The sequence below is a fragment of the Pan troglodytes genome, chromosome 11 (assembly GCF_028858775.2).
Source record: "Pan troglodytes isolate AG18354 chromosome 11, NHGRI_mPanTro3-v2.0_pri, whole genome shotgun sequence".
NCBI classification, from domain to species: Eukaryota; Metazoa; Chordata; class Mammalia; order Primates; family Hominidae; genus Pan; species Pan troglodytes.
In genome coordinates, this window is record NC_072409.2 from 61,286,568 (window position 1) to 61,302,937 (window position 16,370).

General features: G+C 40.3%; 1 protein-coding gene and 1 non-coding gene across 29 annotated transcripts in view; both read right to left on the reverse strand.

Annotated features, from left to right (window-relative positions):
* Positions 1–16,370, reverse strand: part of TRPM3 (transient receptor potential cation channel subfamily M member 3) — a 901,150-nt gene that overhangs the window by 249,335 nt on the left and 635,445 nt on the right. For 12 of the 28 annotated variants that reach the window (XM_054658878.2, XM_054658880.2, XM_009456711.5 and 9 more), the window contains exon 7: positions 13,206–13,280. The exons of the other annotated variants lie outside the window; for them this stretch is intronic. In XM_054658878.2, the coding sequence (XP_054514853.1) occupies positions 13,206–13,280 (75 nt within the window). The remainder of the gene's footprint in view (positions 1–13,205; positions 13,281–16,370) is intronic. 28 annotated transcript variants of the gene reach the window in all.
* Positions 12,208–12,317, reverse strand: MIR204 (microRNA mir-204). Its single transcript, NR_032040.1, has one exon. It is a non-coding gene; the product is annotated as a microRNA mir-204 (primary transcript).

Sequence of the window (16,370 nt, forward strand, 5' to 3'; positions counted from 1 at the left end):
GCCTGGCTCTGCTTCTTCTTGGCATCTGCCTGCTTTCAGAGAACCTGAGATCCCTCAGCTCCTCCAGGAACCCAGACCCTGAAGATGTGCAGTGAGGTGAGCAGGTGAAGACTCACCGTGGGATTCTGCCCAATTTTGGAGTGTCATTAAACCCACTTGGCCAATAAAACTAAAGTCCCATCTGTTCACTTGTCCACTATAAGTAATTTTCAATGATATCTTGGGTTCCACCAAGTACTTCTTTTATTTCTCAAGTTGGTCAGAACTTGGACGCAGAAAAGGAGTACTATTTCTTTCTTTCTTTATATCTTGAGATAGGGTCTCACTCCATCACCCAGGTTGGAGTGCAGTGGCATGGTCTTGGCTCACTGCCGCCTCGACTTCCCAGGCTCAACCGATCCTCCAACATCAGCCTACAGAGTAGCTGAGACCACAAGCAGGCACCACCACACCTGGCTAATTTCTATATTTTGTGTAGAGACAGAGTTTCGCCATGTTGCCCAGGCTGGTCTAGAACTCCTGGGCTCAAGTGATCTGCCTGCCTTGACCTCTCAAAGTTTTGGGATTACAGGTGTGAACCACCATGCCTGGGCCCCTGGGGGTACTATTTACTTTAGCCCCTCAGAGACCCCTAAGTCAAACTTCATAGTTCAAATGTTACCAGTTCCTGAGGCCCTTTTTAACTTCCTCAGCAAGTATTAATTATTCATTACTTTATGATCCCATTTTTTTAAAAGAATGTCTTTTGGTGATTATTGTATTCTGCTTTGCTTTAAGGAGAGCTTCTTCCACTTAACTGTAAGTAAGCTCATTCTGACAGACTCCCCAGCCCTCTCAGATAACATTCTGGTTCTTACAGTGCCTCACACTCAAAAGGTAGTTTAAATACATGCTTGTGAAGTAAAACAAAAATAAAAAGGTACAATGCTTAGGATCATATCTTAGGACTAGAAGAGCTAAAGGGACAGGAATAACGTGATAATCATTAAGGGGTTGCCTGTCATACCTCAACACTTTTGGAAGGTATCCTGCTGAAAGGGAGATGACAGACATTTGGGTGGCTTCATGGTGTCCTTTTACAGGCCTTAACTACGGGGCCTCAGCAGTGGTCAGAGACCTAGAGAAGAACATGCTGAGTGCCTTGGGGGGATGGTTTCCATTTCGCCTGTCCATCTGGATTACATCTGAAAGAGCCCAGATTCTTAGGGACTCAAACAGCCAATTTCAGTTCAGCTGTCCTGCACTTTTAAATTGCAGCCTTAAATTGAAGCCTCATTGTTTCTCAGAATTGAACCCAGCTAAAGAGACAAAGTATCTTGGTCACCAGGGAGAAAACATTAACAAAGGTTTACATTCTTCCCCTTGCTGGAAGGATGTCTACAAAACTATTATTTCCTCCAGCGGAAATGAACAGGAACTATATGACTGAAATGGAAACCTAATTCTGTTCCCACTGAGGTGATTGGTATGTTTTCACAGCTCAAGTGCTGTAAGCTAGGGGTGACCTTCATTCACCACCAAGGTCATTAAAGTAACCATTATCATAGATGAGACAAAGGAAAGGCAATGATTATTCTGGATCTAGTAATGGTATTTCATTCAATTTCTTGATCCACAGATGGGAAAAGTGATAAATTGTTATTTGATTATCTGGGCATCTTTTGAGAAAAATAACTTGTTAAGTCTAATCTGATCGAATCTTTCCTGTGACTAAATCCTCAGTGAGAAATATGGGTGACAACATTGTGGGGAACCTTCTTTCCTCTGGAAAAGGAGCTCCTTCCTTGTTCCCATGTGCAGGGAGCTCCATTAGAATGGCACATCTAGCCTCTTGTCTTTCCTTTACTTCTCTCCACATATAGAATTGAATAACCTGATAGGTGGTGACTATTGTGTTTCTTGATTGGATAGAGCTAATCCTGCAGTAATGGGAAAATTAGCTTATTTCTTCCTTTCCCTCCAGGGACCAGTGCCAGTCAGTCAGTCATCTTGGTAAAAAATGTCTGCTACAGACCCATCTTTCTTCTCTGGTGGGGTTTCTTGGAGCTGAGGCAGGCCAGCAAATCCATTTGACCCTCACACTAAGTCATTAACTCCAACAACTTCATCATTAATAAAAATGACATTTTGATCTCCACCTGCCTGACTCTCTAGCTCTCAGTCAATTTGAAGACTTGATACTTGATAGTATCCAGTCAAGAGTGGGATACAGTTTACTGGGTCTCTCCAAACTCCAACACCATGAACTGCAATACAGTCATTTCTGTTTCTGACATTTGCTTTGCAGCAGCATTGAACAAAGTTGAGCCTCTGGTTCAACACTGAACATGAACTATTTTTTTCAAGTACAAATATGACTTTCTCTGAAAGACAATTTTTTCTTGATGTCCTTAATACATGTCTTAGAAAGAAAAAACAACTGCAACATGGCAACATGTTAAAAAAGGTCATTACAAATGGAACTGAAACAAAGTTGCTTGTGAATTTCTGGGTTGCAGTGGATGATTTAATGTAATGAAGTCCACTGGGCCAATTGAATGTAGATAGTTTATACCTGTCATCCCAGAGTAATTATTCTGGATGAATTAATATTATTCTCTCTCCCTAAGGGGAAGTAGCCATTGCTGAGCACCTGCCGGGTGTCAGGCACTCAACCAGGTGGGTTGCATATCTTACTCAATCTGCTCAACAACCTTCTGATAGAGATATAGTTGACCCTTGAACAACATGGGTTTGAACTGCATGGGGCCACTTATATGTAGATTTTCTTCTACCTCTGCCACTTCATGAGACAGCAAGACCAACCCCTCCTCTTCTTCTTTCTTCTCAGCCTACTCAATATGAAGATGATGAGGATGAAGACCTTCATGATGACCCACTTCTACTTAGTGAATAGTAATATATTTTCTTTTCCTCTTCCTTATTATTTTCTTAATATGATTTCCTTTAGCTTACTTTATTGTAAGAATACAGTATATAATATACAAAAGATGTGTTAATTGGTGGTTTATGTTATAGATAAGACTTCTGATCAACAGTAGGCTATTAATAGTATTTTTTTTTTGAGAAGTCGAAAGTTACACACGAATTTTTGACTAACCCTCTAAGGGCAGCATTGTTCAAGGGTCAATTCTATGGTTATTTCCATTTTACAGTTAAGCAAACTGAGGCATAAAGGATAAATTGCAAAATTCACACAACTAGTAAGTGTCAGAAATGGGTTTCAAGCAAAGTCCTGTTAGGAAATCTACAGTCTGAATTCTTGGTGCTCTACTGAGTTGTCTCTCACTGAGGTGACCATAGAATTTATCATACAATTAGGACATACTTGCAAGTGAAGGGGTCATTATTAATAATTACTCTGGGATGAAAGGTATAAACTAGAGTTATTTAATCCTGAACAAACCAGTATATACAGTCACTCTACCTTGCTCATACCTTAGGGTCTCAAACTGGTTTCTGGTAGCTTTTAAATATAGATACAAATCTCAAATATTTAAAAAGGGACCTGAGTTTATTCATTGTTTCTTGTCTTTCTGGCTTAAAAGGGCCAAGGCTCACTGTTGCCCCTCCCTGGTTTCCTGGGATCAAGTTTCTCGCTCCGTCTAAATCACAGCTGTTCATTATCAGAGCTATTTCTTTCTCTAGCTACATGGAAATGAAGCTCCAGGGAAGGATTAGATCATTAAGCAAAGGAAAACAGCAGCAATACAGCAGCACCTGCATAAATCTTATAAGGGGAAAATATAAATTAATTCTTTTTTTCATGTTCTAGCATATCCTTGATGGTGCTGGAAATAAATCCCTTCTACTTTTCTCTCTTATAAATGAATGCCTCATCCAGAAATGAGATGATGAGGAATCAGGAGACAGTCATGGCCTAGAGACATGCAATGGGTGCTTTGGGTCCTTAATCACTCGAGTATTTAACCTCATATCCTACTTTGTCTTGTCTGTGAAACAGCTACTTGCTTCTTTCTACTGCTGCCACCAAGGATCTATTTGATTGCAACAATAAGGGCTAATACCATTACTGTAGAAAGTAGACTATCTTAATATTATAAATAAGAAAGTGGCACTTTAAGGACTGCTCTTAAAACCCCGATTCTAATGTGCAAAAACTAATTTGTTCACTGAAAACTATTCCAGGAAGGGGTGTGTAGAAATCTCCACTTCAAATGTCTCTCAATTTTAGCGTGCATCAGAATTCCCTGAAGGAGGAGCTATTAAAACACCCACACTGCTGGACCCCACCTCCAGAGCTTCTGATCAGCAGGTCTAGAATAAGACCTGAGAATGTGCATTTCAAGGAAGTTTTCAAGTGATGCTATTGTTGCTGGTCCCAGGACCATACTTTGAGAACCAGTGCCCTAGCGTAAAGCTGCAGGGAAAGGAGATTTTTGCCTGCGAAAAGAAGTGAAATCTAAAAAGTGCTTCCTGGAGCAAATTAATGCAAAAGTCCGTGGAATGAGATTGAAATAACCATGAACAATATTTTTTCCAGAAGTCTATTTTAAAGTCTAAACCGGGCATCAGCAAATTTTCTTCTATAAAGGGTCAAATAGCAAATATTTTCTGTTTTCAGGCCAGATGGACTCTGTTGTAACTACTCAACTCTGTGGTTACAGTGTGAAAGCAGCCAGAGACACTACATAAAGAATGAGCATGACTATGTTGCAATAAAGCTTTACTTACAAAAACAGATGATGGCACGCTGGATTTGGCCCACTAGTTGTAGTTTGTTCACCTCTGGGTTTAATGTGATAAATTACATAACGAAACATATATTAGTCTGTTAAGTCTGAGTGTGTCTGTGATCAATGAGAAACTAACCAAGTTGGAAATCTGGCTGTATAAGCCAATTTTTGATGCCTATTTTGGTTGTACAGGATTGATACAATAAGCACTCTTATTATAGAGGCAAAGAGTGGGAGACATGCACCATTCTTGCAATTCAGTCCCTAAAACTAGCTGTTTGGGACTATTTGAAAACAAACATGCTACGATTCGACCCTATTTTAATAGGGATTTCACTGCACTAGTAAAATTTGCCTAGCTATATATTTAGTACATTTACTATTTGGTGCTTTGCCTAAAAGTAAAGAATATCTTTTCTGTGTAGCAGGCTAATTTATTGAGCTGTTAATTAATTCAGATTTTGTTTTCCATTTGTTTTTCCTTCTTCTCATTTCAAAAGAGGCCACTAGGGTGTCTATTCTCAGGAGAGGTTTGTGTTGCTGGCCAGAGCTGCTAGAAAACAGAACTTGCCTGGAGAAATTTTGTAAAAAAAAAAAAAAAAAAGGCCCAACTCCACCAATTTTCTGAAGGGGAAGAAGAGAAGGGCAAGTGTCTTTGATGGGGGAGAAGTGGGAGCAGATGAGATGCGGAAGAAATGATCTGAGCCTTGGATGGGGGGCAAGAAGGGACTCGCAACATCCTTGCATCCTTGACAGTCAGTCCCCAGGTCTCTTCCTACTTGGCCCGTCAGTAGCATTAGACACAGTTGGCCATTTCATTCCTTCCTCTTGGAAATACACTCTTCACTTTGGCTTCCAGACAGTGTTGAAGGAAACCAGAATATTCCATTCTAAAATATGCCTCTTTGACATAAATATTTTTATGATACAATTTTTTAAAATTGTAGAAAGGGCTGCCTGAGCCCTGAGCCCGCCCCCCACCGCCACCGTTGTTTTTTTTTTTTTTTTTTTTTTGAGACGGAGTCTCCCTCAGCCTAGGCTGGAGTGCAGTGGTGCGATCTCGGCTGGCTCATTGCAAGCTCCGCCTCCCGGGTTCACGCTATTCTCCTGCCTCAGCCTCCAGAGTAGCTGGGACCACAGGCGCCCGCCACTACACCCGGCCAATTTTTTTTGTATTTTTAGCAGAGACGGGGTTTCACCGTGTTAGCCAGGATGGTCTCGATCTCCTGACCTCGTGATCCGTCCGTCTCGGCCTCCCAAAGTGCTGGGATTGCAGGCATGAGCCACCGCGCCCGGCCGAGCTCCCCTTTTTTACCTATAGCAAGCCACAACAATTCCTGGAGTGCTTCTGCCTTGCCTCTGTTTACCTAAAAGCAGAATTACGAAGACAAAAGGTCTTTCTACCTTCCTCACTCCCACCTCTCCCACCTGAAAATAAGATAGAAGTTCTCTTTGAACAGACCTCTATCACCTCAGAGAGGAGCTAGAGTGAGGAAGTCTTACTCCCCATCAATTTACCTTCCCACATTTTCCCACCTCTAGGAGACTAGGACTGCCTTCCTCTTTGCCTTGTCCCTTTCCCAAAATGTACTGTTCTGGCCAGGCATGGTGGCTCATGCCTGTAATCTCAGCACTTTGGGAGGCCGAGGCGGGTGGATCACTTGAGGCCACCAGTTTGAGATCAGCCTGACCAACATGGCAAAACCCTAGTTCTACAAAGAAAAAAAAATTAACTGGGCTTGGTGGCAGGCACCTGTAAACCCAGCTACTTGGGAGGTTGAGGCAGGAGAATCCCTTGAACTCAGGAGGCAGAGGTTGCACTGAGCCGAGATTGCACTACTGGGCAACAGAGCAAGACTCCATCTCAAAAACAAACAAAGAAACAAACAAAAAAAACCCCCCAAAAAACTACTGTTCTTTATTGGATGTACTATGTAAGTAGACTTCTAAACCACTGCTTTTGAACACATCCCTTGTGTGGTGTGCACTGCATGTGTTAATAAAGTTGTTTGTTTTTCTCTTTCTCTCATTAATTTCTTTTGTTATAGAGGTTTGTCTCAGCTACAAACTTACAAGGGTTAAAGAAAATTCTATCTTCTCCCCTTCAGTGCTCTCTCCCAGTTTCTCTCTTACCTCACTAGCTGCTCCTTCTTCCTCTTCTTTGCTATTTCCTCCTTACCTACCTGACGTCTGACTCTAAGACTGTCCCAAAACTCAGTTCTTGGTTTCCTTTCCTCCCCTCCCCTTCCCTTCTCTTCTCCCCTTGTCTTCCCCACGACTCTATTTGAAATTTCGGCTCCTACTCTGCACTCCCTTTCTGCCTTCTCTTATTTCTATCTCTCCTTAGCCCTTACCACTATTCAATACACTATATATTTTACTTATTTTCTAACCCCTCCCCTGCAAATGCAAGCTCCGTAAAAGCAGGAATTATGCAGGCAACTTGTCTGACAGGGACTGCTGTGAAGTCCACCATGGCATGCTGAACCTGAAGCTGCTGAACTCTGCTGGCCAGTGATGCCAGCTGCAGCCAGGGTCCCACTGGTTTTACTTTAGCATGGGAGTACCAGAGCCACCCACTTTGCAGAGATCAAGGAAGCTTGGACAATTATTTTATCAGTGGTTACTTTGGCTGACAAAAGTTAAGAGGCTCTGTCTTAACATTCCAAGTACTCTGTAAGCACGAGAGAAGGAGCATGATCATGAAAGAGAGAGAGAAGAGAGGTAGAGGAAGGAGGAGGGTGGGGTGAGAGAGAGACTGGGGTGGGGGAGGTGGTGGTGGGGGGAGAGAGACAGAGACAGAGAGACCTAATAAAGGTTAAGATTGACTTTACCTCATGAGGTCAGGAGATCGAGACCATCCTGGCTAACACGGTGAGACCCCATCTCTACTACAAATACAAAAATTAGCCGGGCATGGTGGCGGGCGCCTGTAGTCCCAGCTACTCAGGAGGCTAAGGCAGGAGAACGGCGTCAACCCGGGAGGCGGAGCTTGCAGTGAGCCGAGATTGCTGCACTGCACTCCAACCTGGGCAACAGAGCCAGACTCCATCTTAAAAAAAAAAAAAAAAAAAAAAAAAAAGATTGACTTTACCAAAAACCAGGTGGAAAGGGTCTTGGAATCGGGTTTATTTGAATAAAAGAAAATGTTTACCAAGTGACATTTCCTACATACCTAAGTTTATGAACAATAATTCATACACCCTATAAGAGTTCTTATTACTTGAATAATGAAAAAAAATAAACAAAAGAAAACAAATCCTGCTTTACATGTGCAAAAATAGAATCTAAGAATGGAAATAGAAAGATGAAGTGAACTTTCTACTTCTCCCCAAATTCTTCATGCAGGCACACCATGTTTAATTGCTGCTTATTTCTCAGCCTCCCCCAGGATTTTATAATAAATTCTAACATGCACCAGAGTCAGTGTGCACTTCCTCTGTTCTCCCTTTGGGTGGAAGAAATGCCGCTAATGAGGAAGGGCTCGGCTCAGATTTGTTTGATGACCAGAAAAGCTGACTCTTCAATCTTCCTCCCTGTTTTAGCACAGGCACACCTGTTTTTTCACCCTGCCTCGTTCCAGCAGGAATTGCCCAGTACCCCATGTAAACCCAGCGACGCCAAGGCTCCTTAGCCAATGAGAGTTCTTGATTCTTCTGCCTGCGATTTAGGACTTGAATGTTTGCCTGCTGGGCTGCAGCACGTGAAACTCATTATGCAGCTTTGAAACCTGGCCTCCAACACAGAAGGAGAACAGCCTGTTCATGAGGAGAAGGGCTGTTTGTTTCAGCTATGGGTGCCAAAAAAGAAAAAAAAAATCAACTGTTTCCTTATTTGGCCATTTTAGGGCATAAAATCTCTGTTTTCCTCATTTGCCTCAGGGGCTCATGATTCTGAGCTGGGATCTTAAGGGGTTCAAGGTTAACAAGTTTTTGGCCGGGACCGTGGCTCACGCCTGTAATCCCAGCACTTTGGGAGGATGAGGCAGGTGGATCACAAGGTAAGGAGTTTGAGACCAGCCTGGCCAATATGGTGAAACCCAGTCTCTACTACAAATACAAGAATTAGCTGGGTGTGGTGGTGCATGCCTATAGCCCAGCTACTCGGGAGGCTGAGGCAGAAGAATCGCTTGAACACGGGAGGCGGGGGTTGCAGTGAGCTGAGATCATGCCACTGCACTCCAGCCTGGGTGACAGAGCAAGACTCCATCTCAAAAATAAAATAAAATAAAATAAAAAGAAAAAAGTTTTTATTCTGTTAACAGCTATGACAACTTTATTAGTGACATCTGGGAGCACTATTTATAGTATTTCCCAAGCCTATATGAATGATTCTTCAGTTTTACATACATTAGTTTCAATGACTTGACATGATCTAAATAATATTTTGAAGAGACAAATAATTATAAATCCTAAGAAGGGACTTTGAAGGGTCCTATGATAAAGTCCCTGGTTTTAAGATGATTATCTCAAGCAAATTAAAATCTCAGCTCACTTTTCTTTAAGATCCCCAGGGGATGAGACACCTTATCTTCCCTAAATATATCTCACTATAAAACTGTTGATCATGGCAGAAAACTGCTCGGTCAGCATAAGTTTTCCCATTAATTTTATGTGTGTCTAACTTTCTAAAGTTAGCCATGCATTTCTACTGAATGGAATGATCCTAATCTGGACTGAAAAGCAACCATGGGCAATTATCATTTTGAATAAATGGAGGAAAATCAATAGTTATTTCTTTTTCCATGGAAATGGAAATACTGAGGCCATGGTGCACTGGCTGCTGTAAAATATGTATCATTAGACTCTCTAAATTCATAAGATATAAATGATTTACAACAATCATAATTCAACAGGAACACAGTCAACTTTCTCAGACTAAATGCTTTTATGCCCATGAATTGGAAGTATGCATGATGGTCTTTGCCTGTACATGTTGCTATTTATTTATCCTGAGTCTTTCTATGTCATTATTGCTTTATGATTTGTCCTTTTTTATAGCTTTTTAGTATCTAGTCGCTTCTATTACATCTTTGTGTCAGGTTGAAAATCAGAGCTAAAAATAAAGCCAGGGAAATCAAACAGTGACGCTTATAATAACAAGTTATTGAGCACCTACTTGCATAGGCTAGGCACTATGCAAGGTTTTCAGAATGACCACAATGAATAAGACACAGGCTGTGCTCTATAGGATCTCACAATCTACAGAAGATGAGAGACTGTGAAGGCAGATGGGAGACTGTGAAGGCAGATGGGAGACTATGAAGGCTCCATTCTACCAAAAGGAGCTGTATGTGGGAGAGGCTGATATAGAGCACAGCAAGAGCATGGAGGATGAGGTGAATGTGGGCCCAGGAGGATACCAGGGGACGAGCTGGAGGGAATACTAGGGATGGGAGTTGTGGTAAGATTACAGAGAGGAGAAGATTTTTAATCTGAGACTTGAAGGAATTTAGGTTTTGGCCAGGTAGTTAGAGTGAGAAGAGAATGAAATTTTAGTAAATGTCAGAAAGAGACAAAACCACATCCAGTAGGGTATATCATTTAAGGGAAACTGTAAGTATCTTGAAATGGCTGGGACATATGATCTACATGGTGTTATGTTAGGAGAAGAAGCTATAAAAACAGATGAAAAATATGAAAGGTAGTTAGCAATGAAATAAGGAAGATATTGGGTTCCATCAAGATAACAGGTTCCTATGTTATGCTAGGAACCTATTGTATCTGAGCAACAACAGTGAACTTTGCTGACTTTGAGACCAAAATGCCAGTCAAACATTGGCAACCCAAATCTTTCTAATCTGAAAAGGGAGCTCAAAATTCTTCCCTGAATGTAGAAGTGTCTAAGAAGTCTTAGAATGGTGGACAGCTCTCCTGTTCGGACCTACTTGTTTACAAGAACTATCCCAGTCCCTGAACAACTAATTCCAATGTAGAAAAGTCTCTTTGCTGAAAAAAGAGAGGTCTTTAGCTTGAATAGGAAAATGGGTGAGATAAACATGACAAGTCAATACCAAGAAACCAGTTTCGCTAAAATTTGCTCTGTTCCCTCAAAGTTATTTTTTTGGCTTCATTATTACCTTTATTGACAAAGTAACTTTTCATTAACAAGCATGACAAATATTTCAGTTACACAGCCAACTGTGTCAACTCGTTTCATATAATGAAAAAGCAGGGATATAGATTGTGTTGTTTATTCCTCACAAATTATTCTTTAGAGGGAAGACCCTCTAAAAGGCGGGGAAAGCTTTAAACATGTTTACTTGACAGCACCTGAAAAATGATGTCATTACAGTCTAAAGTGAACTGATCATCAATTTGGTATTTGTGTTTTGGAAGGGCTTTCCCTTGGCTGTTTGAGGCAGTAGAAAGTTTGCATGATTGGGCTGAACAGATTGTAGCACCCACAGAAGGAAATACGATGTTCTTGATATACAGTCATGTGTTGCATAATGACACTTTGGTCAATGACAGACCACAAATACAATGGTGGTCCCATAAGGTAGTAATAAGGCTGAAAAAGTCCTATCACCTAGTGACATCTTGATGATCCTGACCCTGTGCAGGCCTAGTTTAATGAGTGTGTTTGTGTCTTCATTTTTAAGAAAAAAGTTTAAAAAATACAAAGATAAAAAATTTTAAAGACAGAAAAAAGCTCATAGAATAAGCAAATGAAGAAAATATTTTTGTATAGCTGTATAATGTGCTTATGTTTTAAGCTAAGTATTATTGCAAAATAGTCTAAAAGTTTTAAAACATTAAAAAGTTTACAAAGTAAAAAAGTTACAGTCAGCTAAGGTTAATTTAGTTTTGAAGAAATAAAATTTAAAAAATAAATTTAGTATAGCCTAATTATACAGTGTTTATAAAGTTTACAGTAGTATACAAAAATATTCTAGCACTCACTCAGTGACTCACCCAGAGCAACTTCCAGTCCTGCAAGCACCATTCATGGTAAGTGCCCTATTAAGGTGTACTATTTGTATCTTTTATACAATGTTTTTACTGTGTCTTTTCTATGTTTAGATACACAAATACTTACCATCGTGTTACAATTGCCTACAGTATTCACTACCACATAGTAACATGCTATACAGGTTTGTAGCCTACAAGCAATAGGCTATACTATATAGCCTAGGTGTGTAGTAGGTTATACCTTCTAGGTTTGTATAAGTACACTCTATGATGTTCATGACAAAATCACCTAATGATTCATTTCTGAGGATATAGTAACCCCATTGTTAAGCAATGCATGACAGTATATGTAACCTGTCCAGGGGAATCTTTGCTTCCTTTTCAAGTCACATGGTTTGGACCCAGAACTATTAGTCTTTGAGAGTATATTTCACTCCTTCCTAATTCCAGAGCTGCCTGGATGAAGTTCTACTATGACCTTTAACATATAGTGTTTTTTCATCTCTCTTATGGGACAGTTATGGGCCCAATGATGGAAAATTTCATGTCATGGTTATCCCAATGCATTTGATGATGGTGCAATGATCAAAAAAGATGCCAGTGATGACAATTGAACGTCCCTTTGCCTTCCCAGCCTCCTTCATATATTCTCAGGCATAGGATGACAAAGGGAAGTCCACGAGTCACATGAAGAAAGACTGTAGCCATGGGTACGCGATCAGGAAGTCCTCTGCTTGCCTCCACCCCCACCCTCCTCTCCATCACCCTGTCCTGTGGGTACATGATCAGGAGGCCCTCTGCTTGCCTCCAACCCCACCATCCTCTCCATCACCCTGTTCTATGGGTACATGATCAGGAGGTCCTCTGCTTGCCTCCATCCCCACGCTCCTCTCCAGCACCCTGTCGTATTTCTTCCTAATATTGTTTCTCCACCATCTTGCAACTAACCACCATCTTCTTCCCAAAGTTTTGCTTGATGACTCATTCCAACTGAATCAATGCTCAACCTATATTTGGCACAGGGTTGGTGCTCAAATAGTTGCTGAATGGAATAATGACCCTCAAATTCTCCAAGGTAACCAAACTTTAGGGGAGCCTTTTTAAAAAAATGAGATAATGCTTCCATGTGTAGGATGAAAGGAGAAAGTATTTTGGAATTATGTCAGCCTAGGTTTGCACCCAGCTGTCCCACTAATTGGATTTAAGGCAAAGGCTTAACCTCTTTCCTGGAGGTGCCATTTCATCAACTGTATAAAAGGAAGAAAATAATCCCTATCTTGAAGGGTTTTTGTGAGTATTAAAAGAGACAGTATATATGAAAATGCCTAGCATGGTGCTTGGAACCTAAATAAATGCTCATTCCCTCCTAGTAGTATCCCAATAGTGCCGTCAAGCTGTCCTATATGGTATCTTTAGGATGATAAATAATAGGGAGTAACTAATTTCTGATGTGGTTGAATGTCAGAAGAGATAGAGATAAAACAACAGTCATAGGGAGTGATACTGTTAGGAAATTATAAAGGAAATGAAGACTTCTGTGGTTAATTTCTTGGAGTTTAAGAAGAAATTCACATTTTCCATTAATTATACTTACCAACTGAGTCTAACTGGCAACTACCCCAAAATGAATAAAACAAGCGGGAGTCAAGAGAGAAAAACGGCAGGCATCCTGTCAAAAAATAAAATCTTTGAAATTTCTACACCCTGTGGTTGCATACACATTTTATTAAAGCAGATGGATTACCCAATTTACATAAATTTATATACGTGATGGCAACTCAAGTTGCACAGTGAAACCTATGTAGAGCATCATCCAGCTCTTCTGCACCCGCTATATCTTGTCTCATCACTCCTTCAACTGGACAGGCCCTTAAAAATCATAGCTCTTTGCTGGAGGAAGTATCATTCTTTATTCTCTTCCAGCCTAGATAGCTTCTGTGGTGTGGAAAGGGTCAAATGAGTTAATATCTGTTAAGTGCTTGTACTGATGCTTAGAACTTAGTAAAACCTCAAGAAATATAAGTTGTTGTTATATTAATTATAATGATAATTATGAATCTTCCAATTCTGTGTTTTCCAGGAGAGGATAGGAATTGAATTCTTTCCTTCCCTCCTTTTAATAACATTTTCCTGATTTCTAGAGAAATAAGTGTTCTAGTTTCAAGTGTTTAGCTACTTTTGACTTAAAAGAACTATCCATTTAGAGGCTAATCTACCCAGTTTCTTTTCTTTTCTTTTTAAAAGAGGAATTGAAACAAAGCTAACATGTTACTCAACATGCATAATATTATTAATTGGACTGATTCCTCTTTCTCTCTCTGGCCAAGGTATAGATATAAATATATCTACATCTATGACTATATCTACATATCTTCCAAAAAAGTCATCAAAACCATTTCAGTATAATTGGCAGGTTTCCTACCAATTTGGTTATTGTTTCCCAAACTAGGAGATAAACTTAATGGTAATATCATATTTCTGGAGTTGCTAAGCAAGCTAGCCTTTGGTCAGATGGTCTCAGAGGAGGACCCCATGAGTATGAACAGCTCTGCTCTGCCTTCATTTTGTTCCTTCCTTAGAGACAGCATTAAGGGAAGATCCCAAATCCTCAAGTTAGATCTCTAGACCCTAGCTTCCTAGGATCAAGCTAGACTTCGAGAGCAGCCTCACTTGTGGCAAATATTGGGAAGTAGGAGTTTGGCAGCTGGTAGCTGGCTGGTGAGAGGCATGTAGGAACTCACCCACTTTTCATGAAACATCAACATCACTTGGTTATATGTCAGCACCCATACCCTGGCAAAGCTGCCTTCTCATAAGAATGTACTCACTGGGGAAAATGCAAAGCAATATCACTTGAAGCACAGCCTCTAAGGGTTGGTTCCTCTGGATTCTCAATAGTTTGTAAAATGGCCAACCAAGAGCAACTACTGTACATTTTCCAGAGAGTTCCTGATTAATGTGTTTCTGAGGACATAAATTCAGCTTTTAAGCACATACTCCCCAGGCCATTCTACCACTGTGTATGGCAATTAGACTGCTGGCTTAATACTATCAGCAAAGTTTCAAATAGACAACACCACAAACCCTTCTGGAAATTTAGCACAAGCACTTGTTAATGGAACCAAGCACAACATTGGCTTAGCTATGTCTTTCCTGCAGAGTGAATGGCATGATGGTATTTTCAGCTTCTTTTTCCCCCATTTATCAAACTCTAATGAACAAAAAATTAAGTAATACTTTAGTGAAGGTCAAGCAGGGTGAGATTAGTGGTACTATGGTTAAAAATGGAAATCTCTGGATAGCAGGTATGTGTTATGTCCCCAAATTGTCTCAATATTTTCTTAATTACCCTTCAGGACACAATAGAAAAAAAAATGGTCTTAAGGGGGAAAATTAGGAATAAAAAGTGAAACTAAGGTAGTGCCACAAGGCTGGGCAAAGAAGAGCAGACAAGGAGTTTAGAGTTCAAGTTCAGATAAAAGCTCTACCAAGGTAATTCACGTAATGAATTTAGTCAGAACACGTGACTGTGATTTTTTACAAGTGGCTTTCCTATCTGCAAGATGAAAGCAATGAGCTAAGTGACGCTCATTGCCTGAATTCCTGTAGCACTTTATATTACTAAAGGGCACTTAGCATCTACTGCTTTGTACTATTCACAATAGCAAAGACGTGGAATCAACCCGGGTGCTCATAAGTGGTGGATTGGATAAAGAAAATGTGATACATATACACCAGGGAATACTATGCAGCCATAAAAAAGGATAAAATCATTATGTCCTTTGTAGCAACATGGATATAGTTGAAGTTGGAGTCATTATCCTAGGCAAATTAACATAAAAACAGAAAACCAAATATCACAAGTTCTCACTTATAAGTGGGGGCTAAATCTTAGGTGCATACAAAGATAAAGACAGAAATAATAGACACTAGGGACTCCAAAAGGAGGCAAGGGCTGAAAATCTTCCTATTGAGTACTGTGTTCATTATCTGGGGTGATGGGATCAATAGAAGCCCAAACCTCAGCACCATGCAATATACCCTTGTAATAAAACTGTACCTGCACCTCCTGAATCTAAAATAAAAATTAGAAAAAAAAAACAAAACACTTGCTGCTTTATAATGCAGCTCTTTGCATACAGAGAGGCTGTAGAGCACAGTGGTTGAGGCATGGGCTAAGATGCATACTTCTTGAGCGTGCTATTTACTAGCAGTCTGACCTTGTGCCTCTTTGTGCTTCATTTTCTTTCTGGTAAATGGGAGTAATAAAGGTATCCCCTTAAGGGTTGTCATGAGAACTAAATCAGTTATTTCTTGTAAATTGTTTACAATAGCACTCAATCAACACTAGTTGTTATTAACTTATTTGTAAGACTAAGCTCTTCAAGTATACAGCTATACCTTATTTATCTTGCTACCCCTACAGTGCCTTGAGCATTACAGATGCACAAGCAAATACAGTAGAGAAAGCGCTTAATAAAAAGTACTGTCAAGAGAAGATATAACAGAGAGCAGTCACAATTTATTTTAAATGACAGATATTTTGAGTTCTTATTTTTGCCACATCTTAAAAAGCTGAAGAAGTTTGACATGTGTTTAGCTTCCACATGAGGTGTCTTAGAAGTACAGTGGGGTGGAGTACAGAGAGAAGCACGTTTTTCTTGGTGAGCACACAGACAATATTGACCGTGAAACCAGAGGTATATGAGCTGCACCATAACGGGTGGTAGGACACTGGGGAAAGGGAGATGGACTTTGG